General features: G+C 42.7%; 1 protein-coding gene across 2 annotated transcripts in view; it reads right to left on the reverse strand.

The window, feature by feature from the left end:
* Positions 1-17,189, reverse strand: part of CD247 (CD247 molecule) — a 102,936-nt gene that overhangs the window by 41,904 nt on the left and 43,843 nt on the right. Inside the window, exon 1 of one of the 2 annotated variants that reach the window (XM_044004082.1) lies at positions 3,589-4,029. The exons of the other annotated variant lie outside the window; for it this stretch is intronic. Coding sequence (XP_043860017.1) covers positions 3,589-3,625 — 37 coding nt within the window. The 5' untranslated portion in view covers positions 3,626-4,029. Of the gene's footprint in view, positions 1-3,588; positions 4,030-17,189 lie in introns of those variants that run through there. 2 annotated transcript variants of the gene reach the window in all.

Consider the following 17,189-nt stretch of genomic DNA (forward strand, 5'->3'; position numbering starts at 1 on the left):
AACAGTAAAATAATAATAAAAGTCAAGAAACCATTTGTTGCAATCAAACAAGGTGGATATGAATTGGCATCCTCATTCTCTCTAGGCACACAACTACTGACTTGTTTTTCTCTTCCTTTAAGATCCTTCCGAGAATAACAAACCAGCTGAATTCTACTAGAAATCGAACCAGGTATATGGTAAAGAATGTCATCATCATGTTTCTCTCAATAGTAACCCAGCTTTTTACTTAGAATATTACCTAAGTATTTTTGTTTTTTGGGTTTGTTTTTTTTTTTTTAAACAATGGCTCACCATTAGCCACTGGCTATTTTGAAACTTAATCACAGTCTAGTCTTTACCTCTCTTTTAGACAATCGCAAGCAAAAACAAACAAAAAATTACCTGTCGGAGGACTCAATGAATAAATCATGTCTTGTGATTTCCATTCCCATGCCCCCTCTTTTGTACTTATTGGGCCGCCCCAAACGGCCTTTGGAGTGATCAGGGAATATAGATTCCCTGGGGAATTTACTTAACCAGTAATTTCATTATATTAGGTTATTACCTCCCCTCAGTGCATTTCTTTACCCGCTATGGCACAGAAGACAGACACTTTGCAGATAAATAGGAAATGCCCATAAAAGTTTATGCTTCTTCCCTGGAGCTAAGGCTGAGGTTGGAGTTGGGTCCCAAGTTAGTTGGCAATTTCTCTAATTGCTATCAGTGTTGCAGATACCACAACCTTTTGGATTGGAGTGTGTTAGGAAACAACCATGCTCTCCCTGGGTGGGTCTGTTTTTCATCCTAGTGTTTTAGGCAGTCCGAGCATCTCATTTTAGTGCTCAGATTTATGTGTGTGCACCTCTTTCCCCTCTATACTCACATACATACACATACAAAATGTCCCAACAATAAAACCTCGCTGAATTGATTGTCTCCCAGTGACCTAGATCCTCTGTCTGTCTTGATATTGGTACTATTAGGCTGTAGGCTACAATACTCACCCTGCTCCTGCCTCCACCCCCCAACACTTTTCTCATTCCAGACATTTGGTAACAAATTGAAATTGCAAGACCCATATTACACACCATAGCTCACCAATCCCCTTAACCAATTCATAATTGACTTTTAAATCATTTAGGTACAAAAGCAAATAATAATAGGCCCACTGTTCAGCAGCTAATAAATTCTAGCTCATGAAAACGGAGGGAGAAAGCTTAGATCATAAAAATTAAATATTTATGTAGATACCATACCCACACAGATATATAAATGCATACACACACATTTTAGACATCGCTATTCATTTTTAATTTCTTATGTGATGTCTAATAATAAAGGTTTTTCCAAAGGAGAAATGAAAGGACGGTTTATTGCCTCCAAATTAATAAGAGAAAACTTCACTGTAATATCTAATGTTCTCACTCCCAAAAAAAAAATGATGCCCAAAATATTAAATCAACAAAATTATCTTTTCTCTATTGTGAGGATCAGCAAGTTAATATCCATAAAACACCAGGAGCTCCCTCGGTTGAAGGGTGCTATATAAATACAAAATATCATTGTAATTTATTATTGAACAGAGTCAATTTTTCCACCGAAATCATTTTTCAAACCTTTCACAACCTAGGTTTCTATGATGGGCGCTTTGACAATGAGCCAAAACACCTCTCCTGGCCATCGGGAGATGATCAATCAATTTAATATGAAGACGACTAAAAGAAGGTCTGCTGATAACCCAGCAGAAGCTGACTTAGAATTTCACCTTCTCAATTAAATTCCAAGGAACACATAGTGAGCCCAGGTCAATGGGCTGCCGGACATCTCAGGACTAACTATTGTTTTGCCCTCTCTACATTGCTGACAGCTTGTTCAAAGTATGAAGACTGAAGTGGGGTGTCACTCTTGTACGTTAAAGCAGATCCCATAGGCACCCCTCCCTCCCTGCAAATCACCTTCTCTCCCCCCCAAATTTACACAGAATAGGTGATGAGTGAGGTGATATGAATTTACAATATTTCTGCTCCCTAAGCCAAGTTGTGCTCATTTGAATTGTAGTTCTATTTTAGCTCCCGGAAGTCCCCCAAACTAACTAGTTATTGTGATGGGAGTTAATAATAATAAAGCAATTTCTCACTCCTAGACAGCCAGAAAACTGGATTGAGTTTTTGAACAGCTGTATATAAGCATGGAAAACAAATCACAGCCTAAAACAAGGGGTTCCTATAACTGAAATCTCTAAATGGGGTTAGAAATAGAAATACATCTTTTGAAATTGGCTCAATGAGTGAGATCAGTACCATCTGGGGAATGATTCAAATTTGAATGAGTAGAATCTATTTGACTAGAAGAATCAAGAGACCAAAGGACTGGTTAACTAAACAGAAGCTTAAAGTTCCATTGGATTTTCTGTTGTGAGATCATTTTTGATATGCCAAAGGAATTCTTAGGAGAGACAGCAGCTGTTTCAATTTTAAAGTTCCTAGAGCCGTGTGAGAGAGCGACAGAGAGAGAGAGAGAGAGAGAGAGAGAGAGAGAGAGAGAGAGAGAGAGAGAGAGAGAGAGAGAGAGAGAGAGAGAAAGTAGATTTAGTTTTATAATTAAGGTGGACAAATACAGGGTCAACCATTTTTCGATCTGGTGTATTTCATTGTCCAAACAGCGACTTTTTCACTGCAAGGCCAACACCTCTCCTCTCCCAGGAACAGCTAGCCTTTCACATTTCATTTTCAAGATAACCAGATCTCTAAAATTCATCATCATTCACTAATAAAAGCCCAGGAACAAATATAAAACTCAACTATGGCAACCCATGACTTTTACTTGTTGAGACTCAGAAGATTTTATAATTTGATTTGTCACAGAGAGAATCAAGTCTGGTTCATCGACTCAGATCTGGGGAGAAGGGGAGGGGGGTTGAAGGCGGAAGGAAATTCCATTTGGAATGACCTCCAGCAAACCTTCACAACTAACAAAATTGGAAGTGTTTGCAGCTGAAGGCCGAGGTTTTCAAAACCCTTTTGTGTATCCATCAATAAATTGCTATTTATGTGCACACAGACGTAAAGAGTAGACTGGGTAAGGAAGCGCATGTGGAAAATTTAACTTTGCTAAAATTTAAATGCAGAAAATGCAACATTTGAGGGCTTTTTTTTTTCAGGACTGAGATAACTCTTGGAATCCACCCAAGATACATGTTTTGTAGTCTATTCAAATTCTTGATTCCACTGTTATGAATATTTTCTGACGGAAAATCTGGACCCCTTACCCGTCTAGGGGTTTAAGTTGGCATTGGGCTCCTTTTAAGAAAAGACATAAATCAAAAGGCCGTAGAAAGGAAGAAGGAAATTATAAAAGTCAATACTTGAGAAAGGATTTCTCTTGCAATGTTCGAAAATGCCAGTGATTGCCTGGTTCAGGCCTTCACGGTGCCCCAGCGCTGAATTCTGGGACTGGGTGAGCAGCCAAAATAACAGATGGGAAGTTGGGGGCCACACACAGGTGCACCTTAGCTGCTGCCGCCACCATCACTTCGCATCATCCCACCTGCCAACTTACTGCTCTAGAAAGAAAATGTCCACCCTTCCATTTGGGGAAACGTCCTACCATGCATACTCAGAATCGCTCCGGGAGCTGTGGCCATACTCTCAATCTGCGCGCGTTTCCATCTTCCAGGGACTGTTGTTGGAGGGGAAAGGGCAGAGGGAGCCAGTCTGAATCGTCAGGGGAGGAGGATCGAGCCCAAGTTTCCTCACCGTTCTCTTCATCTTCCTCCCCCTCTTTTCACAGCTCTGTGCTCCCCTACCGCCAAGAGCCAAGTTTCTCTTGTTTCTTTTCCTCCTCCACAACCACAGTTCTAGGGCAGCAGGTTCCCTGACTAGACCTGGGAGCCCCGGCGCTCATTTCTTCTCAGTCTACAGGATAGCCTCTGCCCACTCGGAGAATCTTAGAATTGGGAGGTCCTTCACGAGCCGCCCCAACGCAGGAGTTGGAGACGTTTCCGTGCTGGATGGGAAGATCCTTGTCTCACAAGGCAGCCAGCTGATGTTTCGGCGGGCAAGCCTATTAGATAGAGTGCTCTTTTGGGGTTCTGTTAAACCTAAATTCCCAAATCTGCCTCCTTCCGATGCCTACCTGTAGAGCCTAGTGATGGCTTCTGGTATAATAGAGACTAGCCTGCTTCTTCAGCCTGCTGTGAACACTGACAACATTCCCCCTTCTCCTGGTCTCTGCTTCTAGCCCTTATGTACAGATGTTTGAAGCCGACCGACCCCCGTTTCGTGCACACCACCGCCCCCCCCCCCGTTTGCTTTCTGCTTTGGTTTTAAAAGATGGGGCTTTTGCCTAAAGTCTAAATATAGGAAGGGATATATAAATAGCCTCACTGTTTTCTCTTCCCCAGCCCTTCCCCTTCCCCCATCATTCCGCCCCCCCCCAAACTCTCTCCTTCCCCTGGCTCAGGCTCCAAGCACTTAGGGGCCCCCAAGCAAGTCGACGCCAGTTCCTTTAAAGTTAGATGTGAATCTCCCTTCCGCCCACCCAACCCAACCCAACCCAACCCAGCCTAGCCGCCCGTGCCCCTCTTGGCAGAGCCACCTGTTAGCAAGAGGAGCGTGCTCGGGCTGAGGTGGGGGGTCGTGGTAAGCCTGTGCCCCCCCCCCGCCCCTGCCCCCAAAACTCAGAAATTTTATTAAACGGACCAATAAAAGCACTGGTCCCACCCACGCCCCCAAAAAACTCATTAAATTAGAACCGCAGCCGAAAAAAAAAAAAGTCTTGCTTCCCCTCCTGCAGGTGAACAGAAGGAGGGATGTGAGCAGAATTTTCATCTCAGTGAGGGTGATAACATCCTGGGTTTTGCAACTAAACCCGCTGGGCAGATGTAACTCCTCGTCTAGCTGGGCGATCTCTCTGGGCATGAATTCGTGGTGTGTGTGTGTGTGTGTGTGTGTGTGTGTGTGTGTGTGTGTGTATCAATATTGTGACTCACTGGTATTATTTATTTCAGAAAAACCTCCACACTGAGCCGGTCCCCCCAAAGTTGCTGGCTGTACACTTAGTCTATACATGACTTGTAGTTCTTCTCAGTCTTTCCAGTGGTCCGCGGTGCCGGAGGGAGGGAAGCTGGATGATGGGATTCAGGGAAAGGGGGATGACCAGGAGTTGATAACAAGGAAAGAGGGAAAAATTGAACAGAAAACTGCTTTATGCATATTGGACCTGTGTGATATAAGAACATAAGACTTAAGTGGAACATAAGGCAGTTAGGTTTAGCAGTGGATAGAGCCCTGGGCCTCAAGTCAGGAAGATTCATCTTCCTAAATGGAAATCTGGCCTCAGACACTTACTAGCTGTGTGACCTTGGGTAAGTCACTTAATCTGCTTTGCCCCAGTTTCCTCATTTGTCAAATGAGCTAGAGATAGAAATGGCAACCCCCTCTGCTATATTTGCCAAGGAAACCCCAAATGAGGTCATGAAGAGTCAGACATGGCTGAACAACAAAAGTAGGACAAGATAGCCATCTTTAAGCATTTGAAGGATGGTTATGAGGAAGGGCAAGTAGATTTGTCCCCCTTGCTCCCAGAGAGTTCCTGTGGCAAGTTGCATAGGTTTGATTGTTAAGGGAAGGGAAAACTTTTTGACCATTGGAGCTATCTCAGGGCGTAATGAAGTGCCTTGGGAGGCAGTGGATTAAGTTCCTCCCTAAAAAAGGAGGACACATTGTAGAGGGGACCCTCTCAGATGCAGGTTGGACTGGATATTTATGAAGGTCCCTTCCAATTCTCAAAAATAAGGTCCTGAATGGGCAACTTTTACTCAAGAAGTGGGGTAAAGGGCATTGGCAAGACTATATCTGATTCAAAGGTAAGTGGACGGGGTGATAAAGCCAGAGTTAGAGAGCCAGGATTAGTCCCTATGGAGAAGGGGTGGGGGTGAGGGGACAACTGAATGGTTTTAAAGCAAAAGTTGCAAGGAAACTATCTTCAAATACCACCCCCCCAAAAATGATAATATCGGGAGTAACCATTATTCATGTTATTGAAAAGGCAAGAGGGGTTCCCTTTCAACTCTGAACCTATAATTTGATAAGCCACAAGAGGGATTTAAATTAGACATTAGGAAAAACTTCACAAATGAAATGTTTATTTACACAATGGTGAAGATTGCTCTAACCACTTGCAAAAAGTGATTTGTTAAATTTTCAGTGTGATCATTTATACTTCAGAAATCTACAAATCAGAGCCTGATTTATTGTTTTGTTGGTTCTTTAGACTCAAGAAAGTTTAATGATGCAGATTAAATTTAAAGGTGTGTATGTGTATATGTACACATACATATATGTGTATACATGTATGTACACATATGTGTGTATAGCCCCAACAGTCCAATTGTTAAATATTTCCCAACAGGGGGGCGGCTAGGTGGCGCAGTGGATAAAGCACCAGCCCTGGATTCAGGAGTACCTGAATTCAAATCCGGCCTCAGACACTTTACACTTACTAGCTGTGTGACCCTGGGCAAGTCACTTAACCCCCATTGCCCAACCAAAAAAAAAAAAAATTCCCAACACACCTTTCTAGTGCTCTATAAACATCCATTTGAGTTCAGCAGGAATTCCGGAGAAGACTCAAGGAATGTAGCCATTACAAGACTGGAGGTCTAGCGATTGAAGGCTAACAACAACAACAACAGGTATTTACATAGCACTTTAAGACTTGCAAAGTGCGCTAAATCCCTTATTTCACAATCATGCTGAAATTGATGGTAGAATTTCCCTCTTTGGCAATTTTAAAGAAAGTAGTGTGAGCTATTTGGAGGTGGAGAATAGGTCAAATTCACATAGGTTTGAAGATGGGGATAGATTCAGTATCTTTCCAAAAATCACTTTTGGTCCTATGATTTTAAAAAAAGATCACTCTGTAAAATGAATCACCCTTTTTACACCCTATAATCCCATTTTTCACTGTTCAAGCTTTTCTTGTCATTTTCATTCAGATGACTCCTAGGGCCACATCAAAGCCCAGTTCAGCTAATTTCAGGATCTTTAATATCTTGCTGATATGGATCTGGGGTAACTCTCCTTTGAGAAGCTAAACTAAAGGGTGGACACACCTAAGAAGTAAGGGAGATGAGCCCATTAGGCATGGCTGCTGCCTGATCTTCGCTGGGGGAAAGAGATAACTCCAGAAGTCAGGACCACCACCTCTCATTCAAGCTTTCCCCCATCCCGAAAGGAAACTTTCCATAGTCAGGTGGTCTTTCCACCATCTGTCCTCTATAAAGGCTTTGGCCTCTCTCCTGGTTGGAGAAAGGTGGCTCAGAAAATCTTGTCTCTAAGCCACCTCTTCTCCCCTTGAGACGAAGTTTTTGACTTCCCTCTTGGTCAAATTCTCTAAGCTGTCCAAATAAAAGACTATTTTATTCTAATTGGGTTGTATGCAAGGGAGTGTAAGTAACATTGCCATAAATGTAAACTCATTACCCCACCCCTGTTTCCTCATTTCTGCCAAAGGCAATGGGAGAGGCAAAATAGAGTCCAGAGAGACTTTTTTGAATATTAAATCAAACATGTAATGGGTAGGGTGACCATGACTGGCTTCCCTGAACCTCACTTTTCTCATCTATAAAATGGGGACGATCCTTATTTTACCTACCTCACAGAAAAGCATTTTGTGAGATTTGAAGTGCTATATGAATGGAAGTTAGTATTATTATCAATGCATTTATTATTTTGAGGTCTTCACACAGAGGCTGGAAGGGGATATTATGGAGAGAAGGGGTTCCCAGCCAGGTATGGGTAGGAAAAGATGACTTCTTTCTTACGGGGCAATGAGGGTTAAGTGAATTGCCCAGGGTCACACATAGCTAGTAAGTGTCAAGTGGCTGAGGCCAGATTTGAATTCAGGTCCTCCTGAATCCAGGGCCAGTGCTTTATCCACTGCGCCACCTAGATGCCCTTGGAATAGATGATTTCTAAGTTCTCTTTCAACTGAGGTTCTATTCTTTCAGTTTCCAAGATTTATTTGATCCTTCCCCTTCAATATTCAACTTGTAACTGAGTTTCATCATTCCTTTCTTTCTTTTTTTGGTGGGGCAATTGGGGTTAAGTGACTTGCCCAAGGTCACACAGCTAGTAAGTATTAAGTGTCTGAGGTCGAATTTGAACTCAGGTCCTCTTGAATCCAGGGCCAGTGCTCTATCCACTGCACCACCTAGCTGCCCCGCCATCATTCCTTGCAATATATATGTCGTTCTCAATTCTAACATACCCTGAAATGACTAACCTTCCTAAAAGAATATTTTTATCATGTCACTCCTCTGATTAAAAGAAAAAAAACCTTATGATGGCTTTTTATTATGAACCCTTATTCTATCACCTATCAATCAATTCAACAAATGTTTATAAGAAAAAAGCCAGGGGCAACTAGGTGGCACAGTGGATAAAGCACCGGCCCTGGAGTCAGGAATACCTGAGTTCAAATCCGGCCTCAGACATTTAACACTTACTAGCTGTGTGACCCTGGGTAAGTCACTTAACCCCAATTGCCTCACTTAAAAAAAAAAAGAAAAAGAAAAGAGCCACTGCCCTCATGGAACTTACAGTCTAGTAATGACATTTACCAACATTTATATTGTGCTTTAATATTTGCAAAGTGCTGTGTGGACATGATGGATAGTACAGTTAATATTAGTGCCATTTTACAGATGAGAAAGCTGAGTCTTTGAGAGGTTTAGTCACTAGTCCAACATCACACTGGCTAGTAAATATCTAAGGTGGTATTTGAACCCTTTTCTCCTGACTCCAAATCCAGCTACACTTCTTCTGTTTTGTAGTCTCAGTATGGCATTCAAAGCTTTTCACCAACTAGCCCTACCCATCTTGCCAACTTCCTCCACTACTCTCCAACACCTGTCTTCCATTCCAGCCAAATTGGTCTCTTCATAGCCTGCTCATAGCCACATCTATGCCTTCAATCATGCTATTTTTTCTGTTTGTAATTGTCTTCGATCTCCTTTCTGCAAAGCCAAATCCTAGTTACATCTTCAAGATTAACCTCTTCCATGAAGTCTTCTCTGATTATCATCTCATCAAAACGATATTTCCATTACTTTGAATTCCCTTAAGACTTGAGGACAATCTGTCCCACTACATAATGCCCTTGCTTAGAGACACCTTTGAACTGTTCTTTTGTGGTATTTTGTGTCTTGCCCCGCCCCCACCTCCCCAAATAAATCATAAACTACTAAGGGATTGCAGTTGTGTCTAACAGTGCTGGACATAGGGGGCTTAATGCATACTCGTTGATTCAAACTGAACCCTGAGCTGAACCAAATTACAAAATTATATTGGCATGGCTCCGACTCTTTTAGTTGAAAGAGCAATTGTAAGAGACTCAACCCAACTGTCACAAAAACTATGTCTTGGTTCTCCGAGTAGATTCACCCACTTCTTTGCAGTGGGTCTGAGTCACACCTTGCTATGAGGGGATAAACTAGAGGACATGGACCACTAAGTGTTGCAGTGGATAGAGCACTGGGCTTGGAGTCAGGAAGACTCATTTTCCTGAATTCAAATCCAGACTCAGACACTTACTAACCATGTGACCCTGGGCAAGTCACTTAACCCTGTTTGCTTCTGTTTCTCATCTGTAAAATGAGTTGGAGAAGGAAATGGCAAATCAATCTGGTATCCTTGTCAAGAAAACCCCAAACGGGGTCACAAAGAATCAAACATGGCCAAAATGACTGAACAACAACAGGGGACTATAGGTGTGGAATATTGTCAGAGAGTCAGTGGGTTAGTTTTATTGAATTGGGTTTTTTTCTTTTTTTTCCTTCCTTTTAAAATCTTTCTTATAACGGATGACTCACTAGGGGAGGGGGATGGAGATATATTCAGAAATGAATGTGATATAAAAAATGAATGACATCAATAAGATACCATTACCAAAATTATTTTTAATAAATAAAATGAAAGGTTAGATTCAGCTGGCCCCAGGTGTCCTTCATTATAAATAAATAACTTTAGGCTTTTCATCATTGTGGTCTTCCTGGCTCTCCCTCAGGCTTTGTTTTGACTCTGTACCTCACTGAGAGTGGGTGGGGTGCAGTGAACCTCTCTTCTCACTCAGACTTTCCTGTAAAACTCATTTCTTAGCAGTGAGCATTATCTTCCTCCTCTCTCACCAACCCTGGCTTCCCTCCCCCATTCCCTTCTGTCCCCCAAGAGCCAAAACTTCCCAAGTCCAGAGGGAGGGGATGCCCTTTAAACCCTTTGGAGCAGGTAACTTGACACCAAAATAAGGAAGACAGGAGAAGACCCATAGCCTCTGGGAGCCATGTACACAGTTTCCTCTCACCACAGAGAATGAAGAGTATTTTTAAAAACCCAATGTAATCCCTTTATACGGAGTGCTACCTGACCTCCAGACAGATTGCCAAAGGGCTTTATAATAAGTCTCCTCTCTCTAGATGGATTTCATTAGTCACCACAGAGATGCCATCATCTCTAGCTGGGGAAATAAACACGCATACAGTTCTGCCTTTCCACAGCGGATTGGAGTTGGAAGCCAGGCTGAATCATGGGTATGAGGGAAACTATAGAATAGGGGAAGAAAAATTTCCGGAATAGTGAAAGGGTTCATCATCATGTCCACCTAATGCTCCCTAGGTCATCAATGAGCCTTAGTTTGTCAGGATATCCCCATTAAACAAATCTCAGAGATGAAATCTACCACCTTCATTTTACAGTTGAGAAAACTGGCAATATTTTTGTTGTTGTTGTTGTTGTTTTTGCAGGGCAATGGGGGTTATGTGACTTGCCCAGGGTCACACAGCTAGCAAGTGTCAAGTGTCAAGGCCAGATTTGAACTCAGGTACTCCTGAATCCAGAGCCAGTGCTTTATCCACTGTGCCACCTAGCTGCCCCCCAGCAATATATTTTTTTAAAGTTAAAGCTTTTAACTTATAATGCTCACTTATATGGTATAATATAAATTCAAATGTGGTTGGCATATAACTTATAATGTATAAAAGTCTCCCTTTTTGGGGGGGGGATTCACTCCCAGGCCCCTTAACCACAAATCTGCATCTTTATACTTTAAAAGTTTTTGATGGCTGGGCAGCTAGGTGGCACAGTGGATAGAGCAATGGCCCTGGAGTCAGGAGGACCTGAGTTCAAATCCAGCCTTAGACCCTTGACACTTACTAGCTGTGTGACCCTGGGCAAGTCACTTAACCCCAATTGCCTCACCAAAAAAAAAAAAGTTTTTGATGGCCTCAATTTCCTTATCTGTAATATTAAATTAATTTCAACAAACATTAGGTTGTAACTCTACTTCCAATTGTCATCAAGAGGTCGTGTACAGGATGAAAAGCAGTAATGAACAGTAAGCTCAAGTAATGGGTTCAAGTCCTGCTGACAAAGATCTTAGATATACACTTATTTGCATGATGTTTCCCTTATTAACATGTGATCTTCTTTTTCTTCTTCTTTTTTTGTCATTTTTTTTTTAGTGAGGCAATTGGGGTTAAGTGACTTGCCCAGGGTCACACAGCCAGTAAGTGTTAAGTGTCTGAGACCAGATTTGAACTCAGGTCCTCCTGACTCCAGGGCTGGTGCTCTATCCACTGCGCCATCTAGCTGCCCCAACATGTGATCTTCTTGAAGACAGGGACGGCATCTTTTGCTTTTTTTGTATCCTCAACTCTTTGCTTAATGTCTGGCACATAATAAGTAGTTAAATGTTGATTGATTGACTAACTGATTGTGTGAATTCTGCAAATCACTTAACCTCTCAGTGTCCCTGGGCAACCGAGATCATAAATTGCAGAGAAGTTGCTGATTTGCATCACTGCAGGGATTTTCACACACAGGGAGTCCCCTACATTAATAAAATTACAAATGTAGATCAAAAGAAAATGTCTGGGGCACCTAAGTGGTGCAGTGGATAGAGCACTGGCCCTGGATTCAGGAGGACCTGAGTTCAAATCTGACCTCAGACACTTGACACTTACCAGCTGTGTGACCCTGGGCAAGTCACTTAACCCCAATTGCCTCACCAAAAAAAAAAACCCAAAACCAAAGCAAAAGAAAATGTCCAAGGCACTGCCAAAAAGAAAAAAAAAAAGAAATAATCCATTTCTTCAAAGAACACACCCTCTATTATTTATTATTTATTTTGGGGGTAAGGCAATCAGGTTTAAGTGACTTGCCCAGAGTCACACAGCTAGTAGAGAGTGGCTGGATTTGAACTCAGGTCTTCCTGATTCCACAGCTAGTGCTCTATCCACTGCATCACCTAGCTGCCCCACACCCTCTCCTCTAAATGAGAGCTGGACTCTATGACCTCTAAAGGCCCGTCCAGCTGAAAATCCTATGATCCATAAGCTAAAGTAGGGTTCCCCTCATACCTTTACATATTTTACACCCTCAAAGATGCCTCCTTGGATCACCAGATGTTCCAGAAGATCTCTGTCCCTCCCTCCTATACTGACTCAAGCCAATCAGTTTCCCTCATGGGTCAATTGCCACCCCTCATAATTAGGGTCCCTCCTCCTGCACTGCATCACGGTTACCACTTCCTGCTAAATGTAAGCCTTCTCAGAGGTCCCTCTCTCTGTGTCTGGCCTTGGTGACACCCAGCGACTATCTGAATGCCTGCTGGCTCTGAATCAGAGCTCATGTTTTGCATGGGAAATCCCAAAGTGTCGTCCCTCAGGGGAGAATCTGGCTGCCTGTTCTTGGGGTGGGAGTGGGGAGCAGATGGGAGCCAGGAATAAAGAAAAGGCAAGCCTGGTGTGGTGGACCGAAAGGTCACCAGCAAAGGTCTGTTTGATTTGGAATTACTCGTTCTGATGGGGAGGAAGGGCAGGGTAGACAGGTGCAGCTATCCAGATCCTCTGATCTTGGCCTGAGGCCATTCCCTCCTCCTTCTCTCCCCACCCCTTTTCACTCCATCTTGGCTTTTCTCTAGGAGCATCCAGACCTTTGGTCATCTTAATTCTTTAGGCCAGCCTTTTCACACACATCATTTCCTCCACATCCCCTCTCCTAAATGTCTCTCTCCTTGCCCCTCCTCTTACCTTCCATTCCTCCATCTGTCTTTCTCTCTTTCCTTTTCTCTTTCTTCTTTGCATTTTCCTACAAAAAGACTGCCTCCATGGTCCTCTGCCCCAACGGGAATAAGTTATCTGAGGCCATAGAGGAGATGTGGCCCATCGTCTGGGGGGTAATCCAAGTGATAAAGGAATAATAATAATTATTATTATTTTTGCAGGGCAATGAGGGTTAAGTGACTTGCTCAGGGTCACACAGCTAGTATCAAGTGTCTGGGGTTGGATTTGAACTCAGGTACTCCCAAATCCAAAGCTGGTGCTTTATCCGCTGCACCACCTAGTTGTTCCATAAAGGAATTATTTTACATGGCATCTAGGCAGCCAGGAGTGCTGGGCCTAGCTGTGTGACTCTGATCAGGTCACTTAACCTTTATCTGCCTTAGTTTCTTCAAGGTTGTTGTGTGGATCCAATGAGATCATATCTGTAAAAGGATTAGCATGACACCTGACACATAGTAGGTGCTTGATAAATGCTTCTTTCCTTCCGTTCTTGGAGATGGGTTTATTTAAATGATTGATTTTCTCTTCCCCCTAAGAAGCATTTTAAGAGATAAGACAGAAAGGAAAAAAACCCAACGACAGCAGCACAGAACCAACATGGCATCGTAGATGAGGTGAGGAAAGAACTGGGTTAGAATTCTGCCTCAGGAACTTAACTGTGTGACCCCAAGCGAGTCACAGCCCTTCCTGGCCTTGATGTCTTTCATCACTTTGTAGAGTGATTGACTTTCACAGTGTCTCACTGTTCTGTATGTACAATCCCACGAGGAAGGGAAGAGCAGAGCTGAGGGGAATGGAGATTCTCTCAGCTCAAGGAAAATGAACCACTGCCTTCCATAACCAAGAGAAACACCAGACAGAAATTTGTGGGAAGAGTCCAGAGAGAACCCTTGCCAAAGGGATGGATGGGACTGCTGCCCAGAAAGCAGTCTGTCCTTGAAACTAAAAAGAGTGGACCTGGGGGTCACGCAAGAAAAGACCCCGCTGGGAAGCGCATCTTAGGTCTGCAGAAGGGAGGAGGAAGGACTGTCAGGAAAAAGTGAGCTCTAGGGTGGTGAACTAGAGGGGGACCATCAGACTGAAACACTAGGCTCTGGTTATTTTTTTAAAATGAGGGTAGAACCTGTCATCAAGAAGCCTATATTCTCATGGAGATAACACGTAGAGGGGAGCTGTGGCTACAGAAGGATCTTTTAGTGTGGAAAGTTCCATGGATAACGAGTGGAGCCACAGACCTTTCCAGTAACCTTGGCCAATATTGAGCTCATCATAACACAATTATGATTCCAGAAACCAAAGGGAGAGGGGGCTGGTGGATAAAACTGACCTTGAAGCCAGGAAGACTAGGATTCAAGTCATGCCCTTGACAGAGAAGCTCAGCGACCCATTGCTACCCTGCCCAACCTCGCTGTGCTCTGGGCAACTCTTATCCAAGACTTAAGTTAAGTCCAAGTTGCTCACATGTGTTAGTGGAGGGAGTTTACACAACCAAAAGTCCCCATCACTTATAAACTCATGGGCTCAGGCCATATAATAGACCAAATGTTCCCTAAGGTTTCCTCTAGTGCTAATATTCTGTGGTTTGGTGGCATCCAAGGTAAGCACCTTAATTCGCTGAGCAAATGTTTATTCATTCTTTCACCAAATATTTACTGATGACTCCCATGCATATGCCACTGTGCTATGTACAACAGATATACACACACGCACACCCCTTGCATGGACGCATCTTTGACCATAAAGCAACCAGTGGGCTGGCACTCAGTTTTTGTGGTATAGCTTTTCTAAAAGACCAGGATGTCTGTGGGTTGGGAACCTTCCCCCACCTCTTTACCCCACCCCTACCCCAGCAGCAGGGGCAGCTGTGTCGCTGGACATTTCATTAGTTTGCACCTCATTAAGTGGCAGCTTGAAAGGGAGCTCTGAGAACCACATAATGGATCTGTGGGGTTCTCAATATCCAGCATCCAACAAAAGCCTAATAAAAATTTGAGGACAGGATTTTCCCAGGAGGGATGTGTCATCATGGAATAAAAATGGAAGAGATAAAGGACAACTCCTAGAGGGGTATTCTAGATTGTAAACTCTTTTCTTAGAAAAAGTGAGAGCTGGGGATATGTGTGTGTAATCATAGCGACAGCTTTAAGCTTTACAAAATTGTTTCCTCACGACAAATCAGTGAGGTAGGTCTTCGAATATTAGCATTTTCCAGACAAGGAGATTTAACCTCAAAGAGGCTGTGACTTGCCTAGAATCACTGACTGTTAAGTACTGGAATTAGAAATGGAAGCGAGGTTGTCTGACCCCAAGTCCTCTTCACTTCTGCCTAAGGATAGTGTACTGTTTGCATATGTGTATAAATATGCATGCACACACACACATGCGGCGAGCAGAGACTGTGTACATAAATTTTACATGTACTTTATATTTTACATGTATTTGACCTTTTATATGTATATAAAAATCCACGCCATCTCCATTAAAATATAAGTGAGAGGGAAATCCTACTCTGTTACATTAGCATGGGTTGGTACCTCCAAGAGTGTATATTACAAAGGCTTCAATTCCCTTTGCATCTGGAATAGTTCATTTAAATTATCCTGCCTGCTTCTTTTTAAGTGAATCATATATTGTTCTTTTAGTTACTACACAGTTCATCAGCTTTTATAGAAAGGGGGAGGTGCCAATGAAGAGAGAAACAGGTGGGGATGAAGGGAAGAAGGGCTCAAAGAAAAGAAGAAAGAGAGAGATAGGCGTTCTAGTCCTCCCTTTCTCCTGCGCCTAATTTTTGCCTTATATTTGGCCAGTAGAATCCAAAGAGTGGAAAATGTGCCAGGTTTGGAGATGACTTGGGCTGACTTCTGCCTCTGCTTACTTATACAGGCATATCTCAGAGAAATTGAGGGTTGGGTTGCAGACCTCTAAAATAAAGTGAATATTGTAATAAAGCAAGTCACTAGAATTTTTGGTTCCCCAGTACATATAAAAGTTATGTTTACTCTATACTATTAAGTGTGCAATAGTGTTATGTCTAAAAAAATGTACATACCTTAATTTCAAAGTAATTTATTGCTTTAAAATGCTATTATCTGAGCCTTCAGCAAGTTATAATCTTTTTGCTGGTGGAGGGTCTTGCCTCAATGTTGATAGCTGCTGACTGATCAGGGTGGTAGTTGCTAAATTTTGGGGGGGGTGTGGAAAACCCTTAAAATAAGACAACAATGAAGTTTGCTACATGGATTGACTCTCCCAAGAGGCAATTATAGAGTTATTAGTTGGCCTAATTTCAATATTGTTGTATTTCAAGGAATAGGGAAGCCCAATGAGAGAGAGAAAGGCAGGGACAGTGGGTTTGTGGAGCAGTAAGAACACCCACAACATTTCTCAGTTAAGTTTACCGTCTTATATGGGCATGGTTCATGGCATCCCAAAACAATTACAATGGAAGCCTCAAAGATCACTGATCACAGGTCACTATAACAGATGTAATAATAATAATGAAAATATTGGAAATATTGTGAATTACCAAATGTGACACAGAGACATGATGTGAGCCCATGCTGTTGGGGAAATGGTGCCAACAGACTTGCTTGATGCAGGACTGACATAAACCTTCAATTTGTAAAAAATGCAATACCTGCAAAGTGCAATAAAACAAGATATGTATGCCTGTATTTGTGTCCTTGAGTAAGTTGAAACAAGCATTTAAGTGCTTCTTGTTGACTAACATGCTAGGCACTGTGCTTAACCACAATTTCTTCATCAGTGAAATGGCGGGGGGGGGGGGGGGTGCTACAATCATAGCTCTATACCTGAAAGGGAAGAAGGGCTCAAAGAAAAGAAGAAAGAGAGAGATAGGCGTTCTAGTCCTCCCTTTCTCCTGCGCCTAATTTTTGCCTTATATTTGGCCAGTAGAATCCAAAGAGTGGAAAATGTGCCAGGTTTGGAGATGACTTGGGCCTCAAAGGTCATCTAGTCCTAATCCCTCATTTTACAGAAGAGGAAACTGAGGCCCAGGGAAGTTAAATGCCTTGCCCAAAGTCACACAGGAGGCAGAATTTAAACTCAAGCCCTCTGACTTCAGAGT

The sequence above is a fragment of the Dromiciops gliroides genome, chromosome 4 (genome assembly GCF_019393635.1).
Source record: "Dromiciops gliroides isolate mDroGli1 chromosome 4, mDroGli1.pri, whole genome shotgun sequence".
Lineage (NCBI taxonomy): Eukaryota > Metazoa > Chordata > Mammalia > Microbiotheria > Microbiotheriidae > Dromiciops > Dromiciops gliroides.